Here is a 27612-nt window from a genome sequence, read left to right as displayed (position 1 = left end):
TGTTGAGAGTGATATTCTGAGCCAGTTGCTTTTCACTTCTTATTATTTGTAGCTCTTCAGTTTGCAATTTCAGCAATCTGGTTGCTAGGTTAATTTGGATTTATTGCACTGATTTAACTGAGAACTGAGTAGAAAGATGAATAATAAAATTAGCAAAAACAATGAATTTATAGCCTTACTTCATCCCTTTCCAACCTGATCCAAAGTTTTCAATTATTAGTACAGGTATGGGATCCGTTATTCTGAAACCCCTTATCCAGAAATATGCGAATTAAGGATAGGCCATCTACTATAGACTCCATTTTATCCAAATAATCCACATTTTTAAAAATGATTTCCTTTGTCCTTAGCCTGCATCCTCCAAACCCCACAATTCCCTGCACACATGATTTCAATAAGGAACGGAACATCAAAATGCAATGCATTGTGGGTTATGTAGTTATGTGGGACTCTTTTATAAAATTTTGGTTTGGAAGCCAGAGTTTCCCTTTAAGGTATTAAGATACAAAATACAGAAATATCCATTATCCAGAAAGCCTCAGGTCCCCATTCTTGATAACAGGTCCCATACGTATAGTATATTGATTTTGCAATATACTGGTACCGTATAATAATAAAGATGGTGATTCTGGACCAGGGCACACGTGAAGCAGTGCAGTCAATCTGCTTTTTCTTGCCAGGGTCAGTGACTTAACAACCAGATTGAATTTTCACTTATAGTCTCAAAATAGGCAAAGTAGGAAGGCGATAAATTGATGCAAAGAATTCCCGCATACACCGGCGCAGTTCCAGACTTCCACAGGGAACCAATTATCATAAAAGCAGCTTTATTATAACACACTAAGTGGTACAAATATTTTGCAGTGGGTGAGCAGGACTTGCGTGTTTCTTGCCTAACTACTCAGCACTTCCTCCGATGATTCAATATCAGTGTGGAGTGGCCGACATCTTGCTAGAGCAGCTTCTGGACAGGGGAACATACAAGCTGGGTAAGCTCCGATGCGTACCGTATCTGATATAATTGTTTAGAGTAGGAAGGCTAATAAACCATACAAAAAACACATAAGGAAGACCAATTGAAATATGCTTAGAATACATTCATCTATTTGATACCAAATGCAAATTTAAAGTTACGCCTGCAGTCCCACGGCTGGCTGAGCAGTTTTGTAAGGCAGTCGTGGTGAAAACCATTCTCATACACTTATTAGCAGCAGGTAATGGCTACATATACAGTATTAATGATTATTTATGGATAAACTGGAGTGCAAGTGTTGAGTTAAAACAGATGAGGGACAGTAGAATTAGTGGTAGCAGTACTTAAAACATATAGCAATAAAGAATGAGGGACCTGGGGCAAAGTGGGACTTGTAGCATGATTTGAACAGGTTACATCAGATAAAGCCGCAGAGAGCAGTTTAGTTGGCTTTGTGTCCCAAAAATAAACAAAATTGCTTCTGCAATTTTTAATTATTTGCCTTTTTCATCTGACTCTTTCCAACTTTCAAATGTGGATCTCTGACCAATCTAAAACAGATGCTCTGTAAGGCTACACATGTATGGTTATTCCTTCTTCTTCTTCTTCTTCATCTTTCTATCCAGGCCCTCTCCTATTCATATTCCAGTCCCTTGTTCAAATCAGTGCATGGTTGCTTGGCTATTTTGGACCCTAACAATCAGATTGCTGAAATTTCAAACTGGAGAGCTGCTGAATAAAAAGCTTAATCAAAAAACAAAAATAATGAAAAATTAAAACCCAATTGCAAACTCTTTCAGAATATCACTCTCTACATCATACTGAAAGTTAAAAAAGGTGACTAACCCCTTTGAAGAAAAGTAAATAAGGGAGATCCCTATTTGAAATCTGGTGTGCACATTCTATTCATATGCAAGTATGTCTGTATTATCCTTTTCTGACCATTTGCAGTGAGCCACTCCCCAATGATATCAGTCCAAGGGTCTTTGTTTACCAAAGAAGCCACCCCCAACACACTAACAAACTCCCCAATTTTGTATGCAACATTCATTCTAATGCAAATATGCCTGGTTTGCTTCCTTTCAAGACTTTTTCTTTCAACAATGCACTAATTATATTGTTTAAAGCTTCCTTCTTTACCAGGCTATTCAATATCTTCCCCTGGCTTCTTGTAAGGCAGATGTTTGGATTCATGTCCATTTGCTATCCAAAATTTGTTCGAACCACTCTTAACTCAAAACCAAGATATATGAACGTTAGACATGAGCTATAATTGCAACAATGCAAGGCCATGCATATCAACTATTTTCAGCCCTCTGTAGGAGGGAGCAGACTTCCAGTTTGGGAACCACTTTTGAATGCGAATCATAAGTATTATGTAAGCTAAAATGGCATATTGGGATAGAAACTCTGAATAATGGTGCTTTATGAAAGTCTGAAACAGAAAGTAACACCCTTAGAAAAGCTGGTGAAAATATTTCTCCAAGTTAATAATTGTATAGTGAGCTTTTTATACACCATTTTACTTGTTAGACTTATAAGTTAACATAAATGCTGTAAATACTTGTCTTGGACATCTTTTTTTTTTTTTACAACCTCATCTACTATGTTATTACGTTAGGCATAATTCAGTGCAAGTATGTACATATAGTATTTTACATAGTTTCAGAATAGTCAATTTACTATAGGAAATAAATCACTTTATTACAATTTTCTGTTATAAAAATAATTTTAGTATATTTGGGTTTGGACAGTTTGTTGTTATTCAAGGCTGACATTTTGAAAATAACAATAGCTCTGGTAAACGATAAGTAAACCTTTAAAATATGTGAATGTAAAATTGATGAGGGGGCTATTCTAGGCACTTTTGCAATGAACATTCATTGTTAATTCTTTTTTCCTTCTGAGATATTAAGGGAAATCTGTACTGTTAATATGAATGAATTTAGTTACAACAGTGCCACCTGCTGGACAGTTTCCCACGAGTCTGACCACCAAGTAGTCAAGGAAGTTGTCAGGAGAAAGAAAGAGGCTGCTTTGAAGTTCTTCTGTTTAGGAATAAAATTAGAAACCTTTCTCAAATCTTTCCTAAGCAGAAGAACATCAGAGCAGCCTCTTTCTTTCTCTTGACAACTTCCTTGACTACTTGGTGGTCAGACTGGTGGGAAACTGACCAGTAGGTGGTGCTGGTGTAACAAAATTCCTTCATATTAACAGTACATGTATCCCTTAATATCTTGAAATTAAAAAATAAATAAATAATGAATGTAAATTACCAAAGTGCTTAGAAGAGCCCCCTCATCAATTTTACACTCCCTTATTTTAAAGGTTTACTTATCCTTTAAGATACGTATTAATGTGTGTGCTCTCATACAGATCCCATAGTAATCTGATACTGACAGTGTCATGTGACATGATCTTTGTCTGCTGATGCAGAAGTGTTAATAAAGTTATGTCTTCTTGAAGCAAGAGAAGCATAGCATCTGTGAACAGTTTCCCCTCTGTCTAAAAGAAAGCTGCAGGCTAACGTGACATAGCTACCAGTTATCCCATCTGTTAAAGGGGAACTCCACAAAAACATAAACTTAAGCTTTTTGAAAAGTAAACATAATTTCAAGCAACTTTGCAATACACAGTGGAACCTCAATTTTACATCCCCTGATTTTAAGTTTTCCCTAATTTTATATTGTTGTTTTGTGGTCCCACCTATATATTATGCATAATACATTTCCCTGATTTTACATTTTCCTGGATTTTACACCATTTTTTTCTGTTCCCCTGAAAAACGTAAAATGAGGGTTCTACTTTACTTGATTTAAAAAATATGCACACTTGTCATGATTTTTAATGGTTTCTGACAGTTCCCTAAGCCTAGCCCCCTGCTTTCCTGCTGATCTCTCTGACTACTTTGCTGAGCTGGCTGACTACTGTTACTTTGTTCAGCAATAGTTTAGTCAGCACTCATACCTCCAGAAATCCTTTCATTTGGTGCAAGTCTCACAGTTTCCACCACCAACTGATTTTCGAATCCTTTGTATCACAAACAGCACCACCCATGAATGTATTTTCTTAAAACACCTTTAGGCTCTTGACCCAGATAAAACACAAAGTTTTAGACCTACATAGGTCTTTTTTCAAGCCACCTGTGCACAATTATTTATGCATTGTAGCTACGTGACCCCTAGTGGTATATGTGTTGTAACGCATCTCATATACAATCAGCCACAATTATAACAAATCAATTGAACAATGTTGCAAAACAATATATATTTTGTGTATCTTAATAAAATGTCCTGTTTTGTCATAGTGTCCATTCTTTCACCTGTGAAAAAAAGGCTTACCGTACTTTACTAAAAGAGCCCTTTCTACTGTGGATAAAACGACATATGAACAACATGATTTCAATAAAAAACTTACAAAAATGTGAAAAAGAGATTAAAATATTTAAAACATTCAGCAATATATTTTACTTAAATCATATTCTCTGTTCAGGCTATGGGGAACCAACGTTTTCAGCTTTTGAATCCATCTTGCTTCCTTTTTGAGTAACATTTTCACTTGATCTCCCCCTCTCCGTATTTTAGGGACACTATCTATTATTTGGAATTTTAACTGTTGTACCCCATGGCCTGCATCCAGAAAATGATTTGCAACTGCTTGATCACTTCTTTTGGTGTTAATGGCAGATTTGTGTTCTATTATATTCTCGGGCACTTCTTGAAGTTTGCCCAACATAAGCTAGCCCACACGGGCATTTTATAACATATACAACATGAGTGCTTTCACATGTATAGAACCCACTCATCTTAATTGCTGTGCCCTTTCTCGGATGGTATACTACCTCTCCTTTCTGACCATTCGAGCAACAGCTACACTCTAAACATGGGTATGTCCCATTCTTTCTTGGCCGTAATAACCGCTCTTGGGTTATGTCAGCTCTTATAGCCATAGAGCCAATAGACTTGTATTTTTTGTATGAAATAATTTGGGGATTTTTAAATTGTTGTATTTCTGGTTAACCTTCCCCAAGGAACGACCAATGTTTTTTAATAGCTTTCTCCACATGGGTGCTTACTGTGCTATAGGAGGATAGCACAGTTTGTTATAGTTCTACAAGAGCAGTGACCAGCTCTATGTTGTAGCTCCCACCCCCTCCAACTATAGTCAGGTGATCCCACTGGTGTCTAATAAAAGGGCAGCCAAGTTTGGGAGTTTTACTTTGAAAGCAGCTAGTAAGTTGCAGGTAAAACGTATTCGTCTCTTTTATAAAATGTATAATTAAACCATAGAATTCTTAATGAATCAGATGAAAATTGAGCATAGGACTGGCCAGATATGGGATGACTTTGACGTAGTTGGCCAGCTTAAATATATTGCAATATATGGACAAACAATCCCTGTTTTGTTTAAAGGGTAAGGCATTTTTCAGTAGCAGTATGCACAAAATGTCTCTGTCTTAAATATATTGATAATGGGTTGAGTGCAGAGGAATCTTGTATTTGTCTATATGTATTTTGTGGTCACACCCTCATTGCACCCCCGCCTAATGTTTTTAAAAACTAGTGGTGAGCACAACTTTCCCTTGTTTGTTATAGTTCTACAAGAGCAGTGACCAGCTCTATGTTGTAGCTCCCACCCCCTCCAACTATAGTCAGGTGATCCCACTGGTGTCTAATAAAAGGGCAGCCAAGTTTGGGAGTTTTACTTTGAAAGCAGCTAGTAAGTTGCAGGTAAAACGTATTCGTCTCTTTTATAAAATGTATAATTAAACCATAGAATTCTTAATGAATCAGATGAAAATTGAGCATAGGACTGGCCAGATATGGGATGACTTTGACGTAGTTGGCCAGCTTAAATCTATTGCAATATATGGACAAACAATCCCTGTTTTGTTTAAAGGGTAAGGCATTTTTCAGTAGCAGTATGCACAAAATGTCTTTGTCTTAAATATATTGATAATGGGTTGAGTGCAGAGGAATCTTGTATTTGTCTATATGTATTTTGTGGTCACACCCTCATTGCACCCCCGCCTAATGTTTTTAAAAACTAGTGGTGAGCACAACTTTCCCTTGTTTGTTATAGTTCTACAAGAGCAGTGACCAGCTCTATGTTGTAGCTCCCACCCCCTCCAACTATAGTCAGGTGATCCCACTGGTGTCTAATAAAAGGGCAGCCAAGTTTGGGAGTTTTACTTTGAAAGCAGCTAGTAAGTTGCAGGTAAAACGTATTCGTCTCTTTTATAAAATGTATAATTAAACCATAGAATTCTTAATGAATCAGATGAAAATTGAGCATAGGACTGGCCAGATATGGGATGACTTTGACGTAGTTGGCCAGCTTAAATATATTGCAATATATGGACAAACAATCCCTGTTTTGTTTAAAGGGTAAGGCATTTTTCAGTAGCAGTATGCACAAAATGTCTCTGTCTTAAATATATTGATAATGGGTTGAGTGCAGAGGAATCTTGTATTTGTCTACTGTGCTATAGGAGACACAAAAGGAATTCTCTCTATTTGATTTTTTTGGGGTTTACTTACACTCAGTTGTACATCAGAGCGTTGCTTTTTTAAAAGTTCCACTGGATATCCCCTCTCTTCAAATTTCATCCAGTCTGGTTTCTAATGCACTGTCGTTGGACACTATTCTTTTCACCCTGCTGAATTGAGATTTTGGCACTGATTTCTTAACCTGCATGGGGTGAAATGACTTATAGTGCAATAAAGTACTTTTATCAGTAGGTTTTATATATAGGTCCGAGGACAGTGCATCACCTACCCTGCTGATTGTGGTATCCAAGAATGAAATATTATTTAAATCATTATGTAAAGTAAATTTTAAGTTTGTCCTGGTACAGTTGATTTGGTTATGAAAATCTTCCAGGGTCCAATGTGGCCCCCGTCCATATCATGAAGATATCATCGATAAATCTGTACCAGCACAGACAATGTTCTCTATACAATTCATTGGTATAAACAAAAGTTTCTTCTGTTACTTTGTATCAGCAGCCATCTGTCCTTAGCCTGCATCCTCCAAACCCCACAATTCCCTGCACACGTGATTTCAATAAGGAACGGAACATCACAGTGCAATGCATTGTGGGTTATGTAGTTCCTGCATGCTGTCTGTAAGCTGTGAAGAAATTGTTACAATTTCAACATCAGTGTTTAGTCCCTCCTTCCCTGCTAGGGTTGCCACTTTTCTAGAAAAAAAATACCGGCCTTCCTATATATTTATCTTTTTTCCCTATTAATAACATTGGGATCAGCCATAATTTTTACCGGCCAGGTGGCAACCCTATTCCCTGCCAGGATTTCAAATGATGCAGAAAGTGGAGAACTGTTAACCAGCTGGATTTCAGCATAGAAGAAACAGGTAACTGTGAAGAAACAGGTAACTGTGATGGGTATATTAGGGGTTTCTATGTTATGTGGGCCTCTTTATCAAATTTTGGTTTGGAAGCTGGAGTTCCCCTTTGAATGGCAACAAGCTCCTTCTTCAGAGTCAAGAAAGATAAATAAAATACAGCAAAATTAAGAAGTCTACAAAGCCACACCCTCTATAGAAAACAGGGTTTAACAATCAAGCAAGAAAGAAAGAAAAATCAACCCCAAGAAATGCATCCAGAAGCATTCCATTTGGAAAACACATATTTCGTAACACCCACCCATAATCGATAATTAGAAAGCGTAAATCATAAAACTAATGCTGTGCTTTTGCACAGTTCACAGCCAAGGTGTTTTGTTTTCAATGATATACTTGGTACAGGCATGGGGCCTGTTATCCAGAATGTTTGGGACCTAAGGTTTTCCGAATAATGGATCTTTCTGTAATTTGGATCTTTATTTAAGTCTATTAAAAAATCATGTAAGTATTAAATAAACCCAATAGGCTGGTTTTGCTTCCAGTAAGGATTAATTATATCTTAGTTGGGATCAAGTACAAGGTACTGTTTTATTATTACAGAAATAAAGGAAAAACATTTTTTAAAAAATTTGGTTTATTTGGATAAAATGGAGTCTATGGGAGACAGCCTTTCCGTAATACTGAGCTTTTTGGATAAAGGGTTTCCGGATAATAGATCCCATACCTGTTCAGTAGTTTTAATGTGACATCTGGGCCCTTACAGTATTTGTTTTCTCTACATAATACACATAACTTCGATATTTTATAAAATATATGGAATAAGTGGTTCTTCAGTCATAGTGACCTTGTATTTTATAATGGTTACCTGTGTTAGGATGCTTGAAGAATGCCCCATCAATCTAAAAATGCATCAGTCATACCTAAAATAGCCTAATCTGGGAGATGCCAAATTACCTTTGGATTGCTCCAAAAAATTAAAGTGCTCTACAGTATACACAAGTTGACACATTCCCCCTACACACATGCATAGTATATCATTCTGTACGGTATTCCAGGTCTATAGAACAGATTTTTTTTAATTGCAGCAGACAATTGACAAGGCAAGTATCTCTTTTATATAACCTCTCCATATGAATCGATCAGTCATCACATTCATTTGAATCTTTAGTACCTCTGGCTCATAACATATGCATAAGAGCCTTATATCCCAAAATGTGGCAAAACTTCCTTTAGTGAAAATGAAGGAAAACTCTGCATATGTAGCAAATTGTTGCCTTTTTTTGCAGTAAAGGTACGTTTTATACAAAAAAGATATAGTAACAGTTTATTACAGCAGGAGTAAAGTGCATAAGTGAATTCAGACCTCTCACCACTGTGTCTCTGGTGCTGCCAAGACAGCGATAGCCTGTTCCATACTCTGTGCCCCTCAACTAAAGCATACTGGAACGCTGCTCAAGTTATCATATCTGAGATGTTGGGGGTTTGCTGAGTATTTACTTACTGCTTGTTCCAATCTCCTGCTAGCCAGACGTTCTTGCTTCTGCTTCACAAAGGGTTTTCTGCCACTCTGTCTTTCAACAGCTTGATTTACTTCAGTACTGGCTGTGAGAAGTAAGGCAGCACGCAGGTCAGCCCTACATCTTTCAAGGAAGCCCAGAAACCTAGACAGCAAGCGCAGATCACTCTCTTTTCGTTACTATCTAACCCTTTAGAAATAAATCTTGCTAAGGGTAGTGCTCCCACACAGTCTCTCCCAATACAAACTGTTTGATAGAAACTGAGACGGAGAATATGACAAATCCTTCCTGAAGCAGAAGACATTAACTTAATGTTATTTAATAGTATATATTTCCCCTTGTGGGCTTTTGTGTGTAAATTGGGGGGCCCTTCAGATCAGGTTCTCTGGTGGGCCCCAGCTGCCCCAGTCCGATACTGTAGCTGTGTCAGTATGTCTTGCCTTTCATTTTTATCTTGCCATTGTTGCACCGTAATTGTGCGAGAGTAATGGTAAAAAAAACCCCAGCTCCAACAACAATCTTGTAGCTGCATTTGGGTGTGTAAATATTGAATAGAGTCTAGCTGACATTAATTCACTGTGATCCCCCTCACCCCACAGAAATTCAGAGGCAGTGATCCCTTCAATCCCTACAAACATCCAGCGACACAATGAACTGGCCCAAAACCTGAGGTAGAGGTTGCAACCTGTACTAAACGTACAATACAAGTTGGCAACCCTGGGAATATAGTTGCAGGTCCTGTCAAGAGTCCGCAGCCGCCACTAGAACCCATTACCACTTTCCCATGTTTGAATTTGCCGCTCATGAATAGGTAAAGCCGCAGTGGAGCGGTCACATGGTAGGATCACATGACCATGACGGTCGGTCCTTTCCTAGGATAAGAACTAGCCGCTACCATGCTGAAAAGTTTATAACCAATCTCAGAACAGATGCATTTCGAAAGTTTCATTTGGGAATGTCAACCCTAGCTGGCCTGGCACAGGATATTATTTAGGCCAGTCACGTAGGCCACTTTGCCTGTTGATAAACTAAGAAAGTCAGTGCTCCGTTGGGAATTCTGCATATAGTCATTCACAGCTATAAGGAAATGAAGATATAGATCAGAAATAGTCTGTAAGGGCTGGGACACACTGGGCGATTTGGGGAGATTTAGTCGCCTGGCGACTAATCGCCGCGACTTTCCACGACCAATCTTCCCCGAATGCCTCCCCTCGCTCTGCGCCTGGCTAAAATGAAAAATCGCCTGCGCTAATCACACACGGCGATTCCTTCTTCCGAAGTCGCCCGAAGTTTCCTCGTGAGGCAACTTCGGGCGACTTCGGAAAACGAATCGCCGCGTGTGATTAGCGCAGGCGATTTTTCATTTTAGCCAGGCGCAGAGCGAGGGGAGGCATTCGGGGAGAAAAGTCGCGGCGATTAGTCGCCAGGCGACTAAATCTCCCCAAATCGCCCAGTGTGTCCCAGCCCTATGCCTTAAAGTGCAACACCCCCGTCTGCTATGTGGAAAATAAGTACAATGAGGCAGCGGATAAAGGGAATATAAAAGGAGAAGAAAATATAATACTGTAATGACTGACATTCTCTACAGCCAGTGTCTCTACGAATGTGGAAGAACTACAACCCCCAGAATCTCTTTCCAGCAAATGACAAGTTCCTTTCATGTACTTCCTCCTTTCGTGGTCATAGAGTAGCGGCTTGGGTAGATTTCCTCCTTCTTAACTTCCGGCATCTTTCCTGACGCGCTTGAGCCGGGCCGAACGGGTTGTACAATGGTGAGTAATGCTCTACCTTGCGTGGCGAACCTGTAAGCACCTTGGGTTGTGGTTCACTCAGTTTATATAGTCGGTCCCTTCCTCCCCAGAAGTACTGGCTGACCCGAGCTTACACGTGCACACGCACATTCCTATTAGCTCTCTCCCACCGACAGCACCACCCATCTCTAAGCCATACTGAGCTACACAACCCACGGGTTATGTGTAATGAGGTTGAAACCCATTGAGCAAGATTTATTCGCGACACATAGGTCCACAAAGTCAAATGTAATAGAAACTGCAACAAATATATGATACACCTATGTAAAGTTCAACTGCTTTTCTGTAACTAGATACAACCCATTGCTTTTTCCTCAGAGACCCATTCTGCTCCAAGGGCATGAAAGGTCCATCACTCAAATTAAGTACAATCGTGATGGGGACCTACTCTTCACTGTTGCCAAAGATCCGGTGAGTATAAGAACAGCAGCGTTGCAATGTAATGTGTCTTTATCTGCAGCCTTTGATATTACATTTTCCATACACACTATATTTAGTAAATACCATAAAGCCAAAGGGAGGGAGTAATATCAGGTCCTTGCAGCTACTATCTCATTTAAACTTCATTCACATGTTCTCTTACAAATGGATCTATATACATTATTTTGAAACTGCTATGGGGTTTGATTATAGGAGAAATTATTTTGTTTTGCTTTACAATGTTGAGTAACTAGTAGCTGATCAGGGAGTTGTAGATAAAGGGGTTGTTCACCTTCCAAACACTTTTTTTCCAGTTTAGTTGTTTCAGATTGTTCCCCAGAAATAAAGACTTTTTTTCAATTACTTTCCATTGTTTATTTTTTACTGTTTTTCCAAAATCTAAGTTTAACGTTGAATGTTCCTGTCTCTGGTGTTTCAGTCTGACAGCTCAGTAATTCAGGTGCAGACTTTAAAGGACATGTCAACCCCTGCAAAGAAAATGTTATCAGTCAAATGCCTCATTACATTTTTTACATACCGAGTATTCAAGTCCTTGACAAGCGATCCACTAAGCAGCTTTGTTGATTTAGGCTTCATGCCTCTTTCCGCCACTGTCTGCCTCTCTCCCCCCTCCCTTCAGAATGAGTGACGTCGCTTGGCGATATGCATTTGTTTAAAATAATTTAGCACATGCGCATTGGAGTGGAATCAGCTTCGGCTAAATCTTCCAGCCGCACCCATCAGTGACCTCTGAAGACACAACTGTGTATTCAATGCGCCAATAGAAAAATAGCATTGGCAGTTGCTATGGGGACTTTTTACTTGTAAGGTTTATCTCTCCGCTCCCCCGCTTCTAGGACATATTTCTTATGCTGACTGCAGGGAGCAAGGGAGAGAGCTGAGATTTTTTATTGAATCAGACGCTACAGTACAGAGGTCAGACGGGTGGGATTATTGGCACATGCGCAGTGTATACAGGAAGAGCGCAACCTGGAAAAAATGGCCGCGGGTTAATGATAATGAAGAGAGGCAAAGAATGCATCCGTGCAGGGAAGTGGAGGCGAATTGCGAAGCGAAAATAATGCGGTTCGGTTTGGGGTTAGGTAAGCTATACATACATGGCAATATTGAAAAACGGCTTGACATTTCCTTTAAGCTATTACAATTTTGCAACATTTAGTTGATACATTTCTCAGCAGCATGTCTGGAGTATTAGCAACTATTGTATCAATTCTAACGGCTGCCTGTAATGAAACCCAGAGATTCTGCTCAGCAGGGAGGAAGGTAAAAAATAGGGATGCACCAAATCCAGGATTCGGGTCCGGATTTGGCCTCTTGCAGCAGGATTCGGCTGAACCCTTCTGCCCAGCTGAACAGATATGCAAATTAGGGGCAGGGAGGGAAATCACAAGACTTTTTGTCATAAAACAAGGAAGTAAAAATGTTTTCCCCTTCCCACCCCTAATTTCATATGCAGATTCAGTATTCGGCCGAATCTTTTGTGAAGGATTCGGGGGTTCGGCCGAATCCAAAATAGGGGGTTCGGCCGAATCCAAAATAGGGGGTTCGGCCGAATCCAAAATAGGGGGTTCGGCCGAATCCAAAATAGGGGGTTCGGCCGAATCCAAAATAGGGGGTTCGGCCGAATCCAAAATAGGGGGTTCGGCCGAATCCAAAATAGGGGGTTCGGCCGAATCCAAAATAGGGGGTTCGGCCGAATCCAAAATAGTGGATTCGGTGCATCCCTAGTAAGAAATGTATTAATTAAATGTATCAATTAAGAACAGTTTACAGGGTTGGCGACCCCCCCTTCCCAGAGCTGCTTTAGAAGGTGAAAAATTACACTTTACACTTAAATATTAGAAAAACTGTGACACGTAGAAAATAGAAATTAATTGGAAAAAGTCGTTATTTCTGGTGATCTATCTGAAAACAACTAGTTGTTTGAAGGTGAACAACCCCTTTAAATGACTTCTGGAGGGTTGCCACTTGCTTTTGATTTGTTTATGAATTCAGGAAAGTTATTTTGCTTTGGCAGAGCAAGTGATTTGGACAACATATCTTATAGGTGTTCTTTTATTTTTACTATTTTTTAGTTAGTAAACCCATTTCATCATTTTATTTTAAATTCTGTCTATGCCTGACAGGTGGTTAATGTCTGGTACTCTGTGAATGGAGAGCGTCTGGGAACTTACAGTGGACACACAGGAGCAGTTTGGTGTGTGGATGTGGACTGTATCCTTTCACTTTTATAAATATGGGTTATGTTAGTGTCTGGGTGACGGTAGATTTTGTTACCTCACAAGGCATGAAATACATACACCTTAGGGTATTTTTGATGGATGAAACTGCATATTTTCTTGGTGGGCTTCTTTCTTAACTTCAGACAGGGGAAACGCGACATGTACTTTCTGGATCTGCAGATAACTCATGCAGGCTGTGGGACTGTGAAACAGGTTAGTGGTTGTAGTAATGAGTATTATTCCATGATGTTCATGTATTGCATGTCTTCCTGTGCCTATTTTACATTTTTAAATGCAGTGCATGAGTCACATTATGGCGATCTGCTAAATGCATATTTCTTTATGTAAACCATCTGTATGTGACTACACGTAACCCTATTGTCAATGATCCAACTGATCATCCAGAAATTTCCTTTATAGTTATACAATATGCCCACATGTCTAGATGGCTAAATAAGACTAACCAGCTGGCTGATCTTTTGGCATAATTGGTAGACTTGCAGGACTGCTGATATATGATCCAGTATACAAGTAGAGCTGAGCAGACTTTGATCGGTAGGATCAATTGAGGAGGGCAAAGTAAACACAAACAATTGTACAGGTCAGCTGTGAGAGTGTCCACATGCGCAGACATTTGTACAAACTTTTTTGTTTTGTAAGATTCTATTTCTAGCCGGTTGCTGATCCCCACCAATATCCATGTATTATGGATATCATTCTCGTCGGGCGTTTGAAATTGAATCTACCTATGCTCCATTCAAGTGCATTAGCGTGTACTGCAGATCAATTTCTTTCCAGTTGTTACAATTGTCTGTGCTCATAGTTAATTTGTGATTTTAGAAAAAAATTCCATCATTTCTAACCATCCAATCCATCAATATATAAGCCATGACTATCCTATAAATGATATAAACAGTGCTTAGTGATGTCATCAGTTAATCAGTGCTCAGCGATGCCATTTGTCACATGACTTACTTAAACTTGTGTTTTATAATAAATAAAGTACCTCCTGTTGTAAAATGTGAGGATATAAGATTATTATGCTTGTTCAAGAAGTCAGCCATGACACTCTTTGGTATGTATAGATTTCATGCTATCCTACTTCTTGTCTTTCTAGGAAAGCAGTTGGCTCTCTTGGAAACAAGCTCAGCTGTGAGGACCTGTGGCTTTGATTTTGGTGGCAACATAATCATGTTCTCCACAGACAAACAGATGGGCTATCAGTGCTTTGTGAGCTTTATTGACTTGAGAGACCCTTCACAAATTAGTACGTTCATGGCGTTCATTTCGTTTAAGTACATTTTCTGCTTTCTGCCCACCTGAAGTACCCGTGATTATCCATGCAAGTGGTGAAAGGTGTGATAAACATGTAACTGTCCTGTACATCCTGCATAACCATTTTCATTCCCGTGAATCTCCTATTGTTACTTTGCAGAAGACAATGAGCCATACATGAAAATTCCTTGCAGTGAGTCCAAGATAACCAGTGCAGTGTGGGGACCACTTGGAGAATACATTATCGCTGGGCATGAGAATGGAGAGTTGAACCAGTACAGTGCCAAGGTAAAGCCTATGGACTTGACTAACTGAGTAAACACATAAGCTCACCTAAAATTATATATTTACCTTTGCAAATGTTATGTTTTTAAAGTAATACAGGTATGGGATACTTTATCCAGAAAGCTCCAAATTACGGAAAGGTCGTCTCCCATAGATTCCATTATAATCAAATAATCCAAATTTTGAAAAATGATTTCCTTTTTCCCTGTTGTAATAAAACCGTATCTTGTACTTGATCCCTACTAAGATAAAATTAATCCTTATTGGAGGCAAAATCATCTTATTTTGTTTACTTAATGTTTTCATGATTTTCAAGTAGACTTAAGGTATAAAGATTCAAATTTTGGAAAGATCTGTTATTTGGAAAACCCCAGGTCCCGAGTATTCTGGATAACCGGTCCCATACCTATAAAAAAAAAATTAATCATATTTTTACAAATTAATTTAGCGTTTAATAAAATTCCTGCCCTTGCTGCTTTTTAAACCATTCAGTTCTGTGCTGTGTTTTGGGAACTTCGTGTGTTGATCTTGACCAGTATGTTGTTGCTTCCCCTGTACTAAGAGTGTAGGTGGCATACATATTAGGCATTGTTAAAGAAATACTGCAATCCTTACTGGCAGGGTTTCATAGCTTTCATCCGTTAACTTAAAAATTTTATGGCTGTGTCCAATTAGAGACTTTTGTTGTGGTTGTGTTACATTGCTATGAGAAAGACCTCCAAAAGCCAAATAAGGGAGAGTCTGCTAAAATACTTTTGTTGCCAGGTTGAGATTTGTATGCTGTTTTTAATATTTAACCTCCTCAATTCATACTGAATATCAGTGTAATTTGCTACTACTAAGTCATACAGCATTTTTGACTGTACAGAGCACAACCACTACACCACATCAAGAAAAAGACTACCGGTATGGGACCTGTTATCCGGAATGCTTGGGACCTGGAGTTTTCCGGATAATGGATCTTTCTGTAATTTTGGACTTCATACCTTAAGTCTACTAGAAAAACATTTAAACATTAAATAAACCCAATATACTGGTTTTGCTTCCAATAAGGATTAATTATATCTTTGTTTGGATCAAGTACCAGGTGCTGTTTTATTATTACAAAGAAAAAGGAAATCATTTTTAAAAATTTAGATTGTTTATAATGGAGTCTATGGTAGCCAGCCTTACAGTAATTCTGAGCTTTCTGGATAATGGATCCTATACCTGCATTGGGCATTGAGATGCAGCACAATCTTGTATTTAGTAGTCTACTTGTGCTTTGGCTAATACATGTGCTTGATTGTTTGCTTGTATTGCTTTGTGTAGGCTTAAAGAAAACTTACAAGCTAGTTGTTGGCTGCTGATTTGCTTGCTCATTTTTCATGCTGTATACTTGCTGCTAAGAATGCCTTGCCCATTTTGCCTGCAAGACCATGCGCGCATGTTATTTATCTGAAATGCATTATCAAACTCACAGGAAAGATTTTGGTAGGAGATAAGAAAGATTATAGAAACAAAATTCACTGAGACCATGTTACAACTGCATAATATATCATTTTGTATTCATTCACTAATAATTGCATTAGGAAAATAAAAAAAAGAGGGCCCGGTGGGGGGTGGAATGGCTTAATTTGTCTCACCAGGCAGACATGGCTAAGCAAAACATTTGGTATTAAGTGCAGCATGCCACATTTTATGTCCATCCCATTTACTGCTGGGTGACTGTAAGGGATTCACAGGCGTTTTCTTGAAGGGTAGCTTTTTCTTGAAGCTGCTTTCTGTTAGGTTGATGCCTCATTACACAGTGCAGTAGTGTGCCTCATTAAAGGAAAATTATACCCCCAAAATGAATACTTGAGCAACAGATAGTTTGTTACTTTAAGTGACATATTAAAGAATCTTATCAAGCTGGAATATATATTTAAGTAAATATTGCCCTTTTACATCTCTTGCCTTAAACCACCATTTCGGAATGGCCTCTGTGCTGCCTCAGAGATCATCTGGCCAGAAATACTGCAGCTCTAACTGTAACAGGAAGGAAATTGGAAGCAAAAGACACAACTCTGTCTGTTAATTGGCTCATGTGACCCAACATGTATGGTTTGATTGGTATGTTTGTGTGCACCGTGTATTGTAGGATCCCCTTATTTTTTAAAATGGCAATTTTCTACTTATGATTACCCAATGGCACATGCCACTAAAAAGTATATTATTATGAAAATGGTTTATTTTCATGAAGCAGGGTTTTACATATGAGCTGTTTTACTCAATATCTTTTTATAGAGAACTATATTGTTTGAGGGTATAGTTTTTCTCAACATGTGATGAGACTGCCACATGTGACAATTAGTCTGTATTTTTCACACCGTTTGATTTAGTACTACCATTGTAGGTGCTGTCAATTGACTGCTATTCATTCTATGTTGAATTTGTTGATGTGGCACAACACAGTCTGTGATGGTTTTCTAATGTCTGGAAATTTATGGATTACTATTTAAGCATGTTTATAGCATTCTTAAATTATTGCTTTTACATATTTCTATTGCTGTTGTAAGGCACTTTTATCCTTAGATGTCTACTAGAAGAAACCTATTTTATCTGCTCATAGAAATTGCACTTTTGACAGACCGTTCTTGCAAATTGACTTTATAACTTGAATAGTAAAGACCGGCTCTAGGTGTTTTGTGGGATACAATATGTGCTACCAATGGCATCTAATGTTCTTTTTTTCAGTCTGGGGAAATAGTTAACAGCATCAAAGAGCATTCCAAGCAGATCAATGACATTCAGACCTCCCGAGACATGACAATGTTTGTTACAGCATCCAAAGACTGCACCTCCAAGGTAAACCAAAATTAAATCAGTGATAAGACTTGAGTAGCTTTGATCCCCACTGCGGGTGTCAACAATCAAAATTCCATATGTGCCATAGCTCTTTAGGTGAAACCTAAACAAAATTATGTGCTGCAAAGAACCATTTGTATATAAGAAATGTAAAAAAGCAGTGTTTAATTCAAGCTTAATATATCCTCTGTAAATGAATCCTTTAGGTGCAGTGCAGTGGAAAGAAGCCGTCCTTTTTTTTTTTTTTTTTTCAGCTGGAATAAATACAGACTTACTTTGAGAGCATAAAGACTGGGATTGTCTACTTGATGAGTTACAGAGTTGAGGAGTTAGTTTTTTTCTTTGTCTCATGCTTTGGCAGTTTTTAAACATCAGCTAATGGAATTAAGTTGGAAGCAACTTGACTTTTAGGCTAGGAATAAAACAGCCTGCTGAAACCCACAGGCTGTTTTCAGCCCCTTGCTATGAGCAGTATCCTCTTCTTTTTTCATGTCCAGAACCCTTGTGTTGGCTCTGGAGAGAACCAAAGAAACGAGAGACTTTGCATTTCATGCAGAAATCTGCCGGGTGTGTTCATGCTACAACTGACACAAGGGTTCCGGGTGAAAAAGAAGAGAATATGGCTCACAGTGAGGGGCTAAAACCGGCCTTCTGATTTTGGCCTGAGCCTTAAGTGTACTTTAAAATATCTTACTATTAGGGATGCACCGAATCCACTATTTTGGATTCGGCCGAATCGTTCGCAAAAGATTCGGCCGAATCCTAATTTACATATGCCAATTAGGGGTGGGAAGGGGAAAACATTCTTTACTTCCTTGTTTTGTGAAAAAAAAAGTCCTGCGATTACCTCCCCTAACTAGCATATGCGGCTGGGCAGAAGGATTTGGCTGAATCCTGCTGAAAAAGGCAGAATCCCTAACCAAATCCTGGATTCGGTTCATCCCTACTTACTTTTCACCTGAGTGGAAAATACACCACCAGCATCCAATCACAATCAGAGGTGTGAAAGTGTGATCCAGACACTGGTATAATTACTGAAAATATTAGTGGTTTAAAATCTTCTTAGAGCACAGTTAATTGATTCTCTGAGGGACAGCATTTGGTAAATAAAAATCCTCCCATCCCACACCAAGAATGTGTTTTTTCTATTTCAACTCCTTCCTCAGCCATAGATCACAAAATAACCTACTGTATAATAAATTACTGTTATACAGAGTAGCCTTTTGCATCGTTAAGCCAACATTTTTGTTTTCATCCCTGCATTCTGTGTCCCTTCGTTTTAATTTTTTTCCAAAAAAAAAAAAAATAGGGTTTCCCTTACATTAGCACACCTATATGATATGTATGTACAGTAAATAGAATACAAAATATCATATTCTTAACATACTTGTACCATTTAAATAACCCTTCTCAATAGACTTGTTTTTTTACAGTTTGCTATTATCTACTTTGTTCTTACAGCTATTTGACTGTACATCACTTGAGCATCAGAAAACTTTCCGGACAGAAAGGCCTGTTAACTCTGCTGCCATCTCTCCTATATATGACCATGTAAGAATATATTGTGAAATGTAAAAGCCTTGTGCCAGTATGTAAAGCTTCTGTTGCTGACATGTGCCTCTGCTTTGTAGGTGGTTTTAGGAGGAGGACAGGAAGCCATGGATGTGACAACAACATCAACAAGAATTGGAAAGTTCGAGGCCAGGTAAATTAAAGTCGTTTTGACCAAATCTATTTATTTTACCAGGCCGTTTTTTATTTATTTTTTTAAACTTTTTTTTAGGTTCTTCCATGTGGCTTTTGAGGAGGAGTTTGGGAGAGTTAAAGGTCATTTTGGGCCTATTAACAGTTTGGCATTCCATCCAAATGGAAAGAGGTAAGTTAGTGTGAAGGTAGTAGCATAGAAATGCACAGTTTTACCTATCGTGAACTGAATCTTTTTCTTTTTTTTTAATGCATCTATAGTTACAGCAGTGGAGGAGAGGATGGATACGTTAGAATACATTACTTTGACTCGCAATATTTCGACTTTGAATTTGAATCCTGAGACAGTTGCTTCATGCTTGGTTATATCCTACTTAATTTGCGCTCACACACACAATTTAATTGATTGCTCAATTACATCATGCAGATTGTATACTTTTACAATAAATGGAACCATAATTATTGAAGTAAAATGAGTGTGTGTGTATATATATATATATATATATATATATATATGTATATATATATGTGTGTATATATATATATATATATATATATATATATATATAATGTGTGTATATATATATATATGTGTATATGTATATGTGCGCAGCTGTTCAGGTTGAGAACATACTGCATTGAACATTAAACCAGGACAAATAGAAATGGATTTGTATTTCTGGAATCTATGCCTTGATGATTTTCAGGAGTAAGGTTCCATATTGCTTCTGAAACAACATGATCGTATGAGAAATAAACTGCCTTAAAATTCTCTGTGTGTATAACATTTGTTGAGATAGCTGTGGGTTTTTTTGTTTTCTTTTTTGTTTTTCCCCCTAAACATTTGATATACTAGACACACTGTACACGAGCCCAGAGGCTTCATTTTAACTTATAGGTATAGTTGTCAGAGCCATTTTATATCCCCCTTTGAGTTCCACCATCTTCATTTGTGACATCTGTGTGTTCTAGGGGTAGCAGATATCGAAGAAAGAAACCTGATAAAAATCCATTTTGATAGCCCACATTACTACCTTGCATTAAGAAGTACTTAATAATAATAATAAAAATGTTTATTTATAAAGTGCCAGTGCAGCTCTGTGTACAGTGTATACTTTGAACCTAGAAATTACATTCAAAACTTTTACTGATACAAGAGGAACCTTGTAATGATTTTGCTGTTTGCCTCACCTGTCCATAGCTGTAAGCTTTGTGGTGCAACAGACTGCCATATAACTAATGGAGTTTCTTCATAAATTGGATTTAGAAGCTGCTGTCACTCTTTGGGCTAATTAAGGTAACCCCACAGCGAGTGTGTCCGATCTTGCACCTCATACTGACATCTGGTGTTAAAATAATAATTAGAATTTTTGACAGATGCTAGTGCAATATAGGGGACATATGTAGTGCAGGTATAGACTCTGTTATCCATAATGCTAGCTTAGGACCTGGGATTTTCCAGGTAAGGGATCTTTCAACATACCTTAAGTCTAAAAATTTTTTTAGAAGGATTGTTTTGCCACAAATATGGATTTGTGCAGCTTAATTGCCATCAACTACAAGGTACTGTATTATTATTTCAGAGAAAAAGGAAGCCATTTAAAAAAAAAAAAATAACTCTAAAAATGGACTCTATGGGAGATGATCATCCTAAATAAATTGAAATAAAACCATCTAATGTTAGTTTTTGACCATCTGATCTCAATGAGAAATGTCCTTCAACCTACTGCCTGCATGGATCTGCTGGTTCTACATGTTCTTCCATATCAAATTCACAAACAAAAACTTACCTTTCTTACTCGTTATTGCACAAGAATGACCCATACTATGAGCTGTATGCATGAGTTGCTAGGGTACACAGAAATCTCTCATTAAACTCTAGTGCTCTAGGAAACTGCCGCCCAAGCTGCCAGCAGCAGTCAAGAAAAAGCAAAAAGTTAGGTGACTTGCTCTTCTCTGGGACTGTCCAGATTGGGCACAATTAGGGTTGCCACCTGGCCGGTAAAAATGATGATTAATCCCAATGTTATTAATAGGGAAAAAAGATAAATATATAGGAAAGTGGGGTTTTTTTCCAGGAAAGGTGGCAACCCTATGCGCAATGCAGTTGGAATGGATGCCCAGCCTAAAAATTTCAAGGCAAAATATTCAATAACTGTACAGAAAAGTTAAAAGACCCAAACTTCCTTTCCTGAGATATTTCCTGGAGCCACTCTCGATCGATAAGGTCCTGAAATCCATCCATTCTCCAACAGGATGAGCTTATCAATAGCTGTTGGTAGTAAGGTATTATCCATACACAAGCACAGTAGCACATTCCCTGTGGGGATACAGGTAAATCAGCAAAAGGGAACATATCTAATTAGTAAAATAAATGACATTCAGTGCTCCAAAAAGTCACATGAAAGAGAATAGCTCCATGTATAACATATGGTGTATATGCAAAGCAAATTATCATTAGGTGCTCATTGTAATTTTGTATACTTTTAGAGCCAATCATGTTCCTATTCTGCCTAGTTCCAGTCTCAACTGAAAATGTCATCAGCTTGTAGGGGGTCACTGACCTCTACAACCAACAAGACATGTTCAAGTTTATCTTTAAAGGGATCCTGTCATCGGAAAAAATGTTTTTTTCAAAACGCATCAGTTAATAGTGCTACTCCAGCAGAATTCTGCACTGAAATCCATTTCTCAAAAGAGCAAACAGATTTTTTTATATTCAATTTTGAAATCTGTCATGGGGCTAGACATTTTGTCAATTTCCCAGCTGCCCCCAGTCATGTGACTTGTGCCTGCACTTTAGGAGAGAAATGCTTTCTGGCAGGCTGCTGTTTTTCCTTTTCAATGTAACTGAATGTGTCTCAGTGGGACATGGGTTTTTACTATTGAGTGCTGTTCTTAGATCTACCAGGCAGCTGTTATCTTGTGTTAGGGAGCTGTTATCTGGTTACCTTCCCATTATTCTTTTGTTTGGCTGCTGGGGGGAAAAAGGGAGGGGGTGATCTCACTCTAACTTGCAGTACAGCAGTAAAGAGTGATTGAAGTTTATCAGAGCACAAGTCACATGACTTGGGGCAGCTGGGAAATTGGCAATATGTCTAGCCCCATGTCAGATTTCAAAATTGAATATAAAAAAATCTGTTTGCTCTTTTGAGAAAAGGGTTTCAGTGCAGAATTCTGCTGGAGCAGCACTATTAACAGATTCATTTTGAAAATTTTTTTTTTCCCATGACAGTATCCCTTTAAAGGTCTTGTTCATTTTAAATGTAGACATCTGTTTCTAAGAACATTATCTGCTAGTCTTTTTTTTTATGTACATTTTCAACACTTGAAATGTAACTTATGTGGTTGCTAGGATTTGTTTACTAAATTAACCAGGCAGCCTCCATAGCATTATATAGAGGAAACACCCCAGTTGTGCTGTCTGATGCATCCTTTCTGCTAAATGTTGAATTAGGTTGCAAAATTGATGCCATAGTCAGGTTTCAACGACTGTAAAGGGGTAGTTCACCTTTAAGTTAACCTTTAGTATGTTATAATAACAAACTTTTCAATTGGTCTTCAGTATTTATGTAGTTTTTTAAATTATTTGCCACCTTCTTCTGACTCCAGTTTTTTAAATGGGGGTCACTGACCCCATGAAAAAAAAACTCAGTAAGGTTACAAATTAATTGTTTGCTACTATTTATTACTCACGTTTTATTCAGGCCCTCTCCTTTTCGTATTCCAGTCTATCATTCAAATCAATGCATGGTTGCTAATGTAATTTGGACCCTAGCAGCCAGTTGGTGCTAATCACATACTTACTAATTAGCAAACTCTGTAGTATTATCGCTGGTAATTTATGGCTCATCTCTATATACATTTAGCAATTAACCCTACAGTGCTTAAAGCTTCCTAGACATGTGAAAGCCAACGTGTAGCCTGCAACTTGCTGAGCCGAGTCATTCCAATTGAAGACTCATAATACGCACTAACAAGACTCACCAGGCTGTCCTGCAGGGATCGGCCTCTAAAACAGAAAATCAATGTAATGGACACAGAATCATCTTTCTGCCCAACTGCAATATTTTACCTCTCAAGGGGGCGATAGAGAACTCTCCAGTTGGGATACCTGGATTTACTCTCTATTCCACCACCTGCACTCCGAGCATGTTTTGCTTCCTGGGCAGAGCGGGTGTCAATAATGAAACCAGTCTGAGCGCCACTGTATTTTGTTAGAAAAAGGTAGGTTGTATTGCTTGTGTATCACCTGCCATAATGTGTTCTTGTGTTCTGCCTCAGTATCCCTACTGATTGACAGTTCTTTTGTATGTTTTCCTGCTTTTAAGGTATTCTAGTACTTTGCTCAATATAAAACATTCGTTAATGCACAAGGAATCTATAAACTTGAATTCATTGGGGTACTTATATGTTAGGCATAACATAGCATAATATATCGGGAAGGGGTTGCTAGGAGTTATACATATTTGTTTATTTAGATACAGAAATTTGCTTTGGATGTCCATACCTGGGCCCCACCTCTGATAAAGAGGAAACATTAAATGGGTCATTGATTGCTGTAGTCTGTGGTCTGTGGTTGCCGAAAACCTTGAGTGTGAGCAAAAGGAAGGAAATACTATGACAAGGTAGAGCTATTTAGTTAGTTGGTGCTGTGGTAGTAGCTCAAGATAGGAAATCGGCCGGCTTGTCTAAAAGCCACTGCCTTTCGCAGGGTCTCATCAGAGCAGCATCTGGGCACAAGGACCTTTGCTGGATAAATGGGGCAAAGCTTAAAATCGACATTCACTTCACTCAGCCTCCTGTCATCTGTCTAAAATAAAACATATACACACATAACGGGAGTATAATGGTGCCATACATCACCGTTCAGACAGATACAGGTAAGTGCAGGGTAAGTGTGTCCTATGAGCCTGGTTTCACAAACAGACCAGAAACAATCAAGTGTAGGAAAGATAATTTAATATCAATAAGCTCTAATTCTGATGCAACATCACATCTCACCACCAGATGGCTCTGTATGGTGGCAGGAAGATACTGACAATTTTCTTTTTCCCCACATTATTATTGACACACTTCTTACTTGAGAAGAAGGCTACCTTAAACATCACATGCAGTGCTTGTCAGAAAGTGGTCATGGCCGCTCTCCCACTGACTTGAATGGGAACAGAGCCGGAACTAGGGGTAGGCAGAAGAGGCAGGTACCTATGGCACAAAGCTGTAGAATTCCAAGCACATAACTTCTTTGCTGCCTACCCCTAGTCCAGTCCCCTGTCTCTGCCCTGTACACTCTCCTCACTTGTCCCACAGATGTCGGGAGACGATGCGACTGCCTGGGTTACCTAGAATGCCCGTCCTCCATGTTTCGGCACTGAATGGGAAACACAGGAAAGTGCAGGTGTGAGCACTTTTCTCCTTCACTTCTGATTCATGTCTCCAAAAGTTCACATACAGTACAGTGTTCCCTCTAAATTTCTTCCATTCTTTTGTGCACAGTTTTTAAACCCAAGTTATCTGAGCTCAGGGCCTGACTCACAATATACATGATATATAGAACATAAAATCATTTAGCAAAAAATTCGGCTGATTAGTAATTCATTCAAATTCACATAAGATGTCAGCTCAGAAATCAGTGCAATTTGCTGAACCTTTAGGCTGGTGCAGTAAGTTCAATATATAAAAATGGAGCATTATTAGCCATATTGGTTTTTAGAGTTTGGTTCTCCTTTAAAACTATATATACAGTATGTATTATAAAGCCTTTTTGTGTGCATAAATTATATGAAAGCAGCATTTTCATGTGGTTCGATTAGTGTTAGCAGGAACTTTAGTAGAATATCCCTTTGAAAAGCAGATATTTGTTGTATTTGCCCCCTGAGATCACAGTCGTTTTACAGCCACCATGTTGTTCATCCATGTTATTTTTAATAGAAGCTATGTAAGCACTAACATCAGTTTTTATTGTGTGGTAGACGCTTTCCATCGTATCTCTTGGCCATCCATGCCCCAAGCTTTACCCAGATGGCCTGAAGAAAAATGGGTAACTCGGTGAATCCAGTGAACAGAGGGCCTACAGAAGTACATACATTATCATTGTTACATCTCTTCTGTGTACAAATATGCATCTCCTCTCTGCACAAATATAAGCACTGATGAGAAAAGAAAGCTACGATTCATTAAATGGGCAAGCAAGTTAGGCAACCTTCCACTGTATTGTTGTCAATATATTTTATATTATACATTTATGTTTACTTATTTGTGACTTTATTCCTAATGTTGGATACAATATGACCGAAAGCATCAAAACTTTTCAGGGTCCATCCTTTTATCCATATGCAATGGTCCTGCATATCTTGGGGGAACCAGCTGTATATGGAATGCAACAAAACTTTTCTAAGAGCACTCTCTCATCTTATAGCAGGACAGCAAACATTGGTCTCTTGTCTACAACATTCTAATTACTGTATATGTTAAGATCAAATGCAACAAAACCTATACCTAGGGGTTTCAATGGAGCTGAGCTTGGTTTTGTGGTCTATTTCTCCCTGCAGTGCTGGGTACTGGCCCACCTGCATATTTGACCAATAATATTGCAGCATTACATACAATAATTATTTAGCATTGTTCAAAAATCTTACATCAAATTTCATTGGGCAGTGCTGGATACCTATTGTATAGTAATTTATAACTATACTATAAATCTGTCTATTCTACTTTGTTGTATAATATTCCTGTTTGTCAGATTGTATGAACAGGCACCATATTGATAGGTAGGGCTCTCTCTCTCTCTCTCTCTCTCGCTCTCTCAGTACTATATGCATTTTTGGGGAGGGTTGAACACTGGAAAATGTAAATAAAAGGAAAATGGAATAATTTGCACTTTATTTAAATCTGACATTTTATTGCAAATAATACAAAAACATACTAACTGTAAGTTAGGTTGAAAAAAGACCATCAAGTTCAACCTTTTAAATCTATATATAACCTGCCTAACTGCTAGTTGATCCAGAGGAAGGCAAAATAGAGAATTTTACTTACCTACTTGACGTAAATTCCTTTTCTTCTAGTCCCGACATGTCAGTACACATGGGGCATTGCCCCTCCCAGACCTGGAGGTAGGACCTATAACATAGCCAATCAAAATGAATCATGACCTATAAGACCACATGACCTCCTCCTCACCACAGTTATACTTTTGCCATAGCAGTACAGTAACAAAAATAAATAAGTTGGGATGGGAAACCCTGTACTGACATGTCGGGACTAGAAGAAAAGGAATTTACGTCAAGTAGGTAAGTAAAATTCTCTATTTCTTCTACGTCCCTCCATGTCAGTACACATGGGATCTACCAAGCCATGCACCGAAAACAAGGGGTGGGAATAACCAACATAATGCAAAAACCAAACTGATGCTAAGGAGGCCCTGAGAAAAGGCCAGCATCACATCCATCCAACAGGGGAGCTGATAAATGTATATCTCCTGAAAAGGGTAGATAAAAGGCACAAGAACATGTCCTAGGACATGGTAAACGATTAACAAGAGCTACAAAATCAACCACAAAATTACAGAGACCGGTACTTGAGGATCAAGCATTGCAGATTAAGAATAAACATATTCTGTTTAAAAAGGTTCCCTCAGTGACTAGAGGGATACCTGCAATATGGTTATCTGACAAAACCCCACCTGGGGAAGAACAAAAATCCTGCAACTGTTAAAACAAAAAAAGGTGCCTAGGACAAAACCAGAATGATGGCAATAGCCATCTCAGAACTAAAACACCCTAGAAACCACCAGGAAATCAATCAGATCAGAAACTAACCACAACTTGAATGCATCTATCACCAGTGCTGGAGAAATACACGATCCTCAGCAATAGCAAGTGGCCCTAAAAAGACTTGGCCCACATTAGCCTGGTCCTGCATCTTAATGGAAGCAGCTCAAACCAGTGCTGACCGGAGTCACCTCTACACCAGAGATCAGTCCAAGATCCACTAACTCCATGCTAATAATACCTAATGAAGACTTAACTAAATGAACACCAACTCTGGTTTATCATAAATCAGCATATCATTGTAACCATTGTAGAGCCATGCTGGTACAGCCCAGTAGCTACACCAACCACCAAATCTAAACTGGGTACACAACAGCACAAGGATAAGCTGCAGAACCAACCAATGTGACTTAAAGC

The 27612-nt window shown here is 38.5% G+C and overlaps 1 protein-coding gene across 2 annotated transcripts; it reads left to right on the top strand.

The window, feature by feature from the left end:
- Positions 1-10449: 10449 nt before the first annotated feature.
- Positions 10450-20195, top strand: eif3i.S (eukaryotic translation initiation factor 3 subunit I S homeolog). Of its 2 annotated transcripts, none has more exons than XM_018249564.2 (11): positions 10450-10628; positions 10986-11078; positions 13235-13322; positions 13478-13543; positions 14448-14597; positions 14766-14893; positions 17609-17719; positions 19181-19270; positions 19351-19424; positions 19503-19595; positions 19685-20195. In XM_018249564.2, the coding sequence occupies exons 1-11, from the start codon at positions 10626-10628 to the stop codon at positions 19764-19766; spliced, it is 978 nt and encodes a 325-aa protein (XP_018105053.1). In that variant the 5' UTR covers positions 10450-10625; the 3' UTR covers positions 19767-20195. The 2 variants fall into 2 exon arrangements, with proteins under 2 accessions (XP_018105053.1, XP_018105052.1); XM_018249563.2 differs by lacking the exon at positions 10450-10628 and adding an exon at positions 10777-10895.
- Positions 20196-27612: the final 7417 nt, after the last annotated feature.

The sequence above is a fragment of the Xenopus laevis genome, chromosome 2S (genome assembly GCF_017654675.1).
Source record: "Xenopus laevis strain J_2021 chromosome 2S, Xenopus_laevis_v10.1, whole genome shotgun sequence".
In the NCBI taxonomy this organism is placed as follows: domain Eukaryota; kingdom Metazoa; phylum Chordata; class Amphibia; order Anura; family Pipidae; genus Xenopus; species Xenopus laevis.
The sequence above is the reverse complement of the archived record's forward strand: the minus strand, read 5'-3'. Positions and strand labels throughout refer to the sequence as shown.

Bases quoted from the DNA above. Each gene is read 5' to 3' on its own strand.
- eif3i.S (XM_018249563.2), top strand. From the start codon at position 10,836: ATGAGGTTGAAACCCATTGAGCAAGATTTATTCGCGACACATAGGTCC. The intron at 19,425-19,502 runs GTAAATTAAAGT...ACTTTTTTTTAG, and splicing joins ATTGGAAAGTTCGAGGCCAG to GTTCTTCCATGTGGCTTTTG. The intron at 19,596-19,684 runs GTAAGTTAGTGT...ATGCATCTATAG, and splicing joins TTCCATCCAAATGGAAAGAG to TTACAGCAGTGGAGGAGAGG.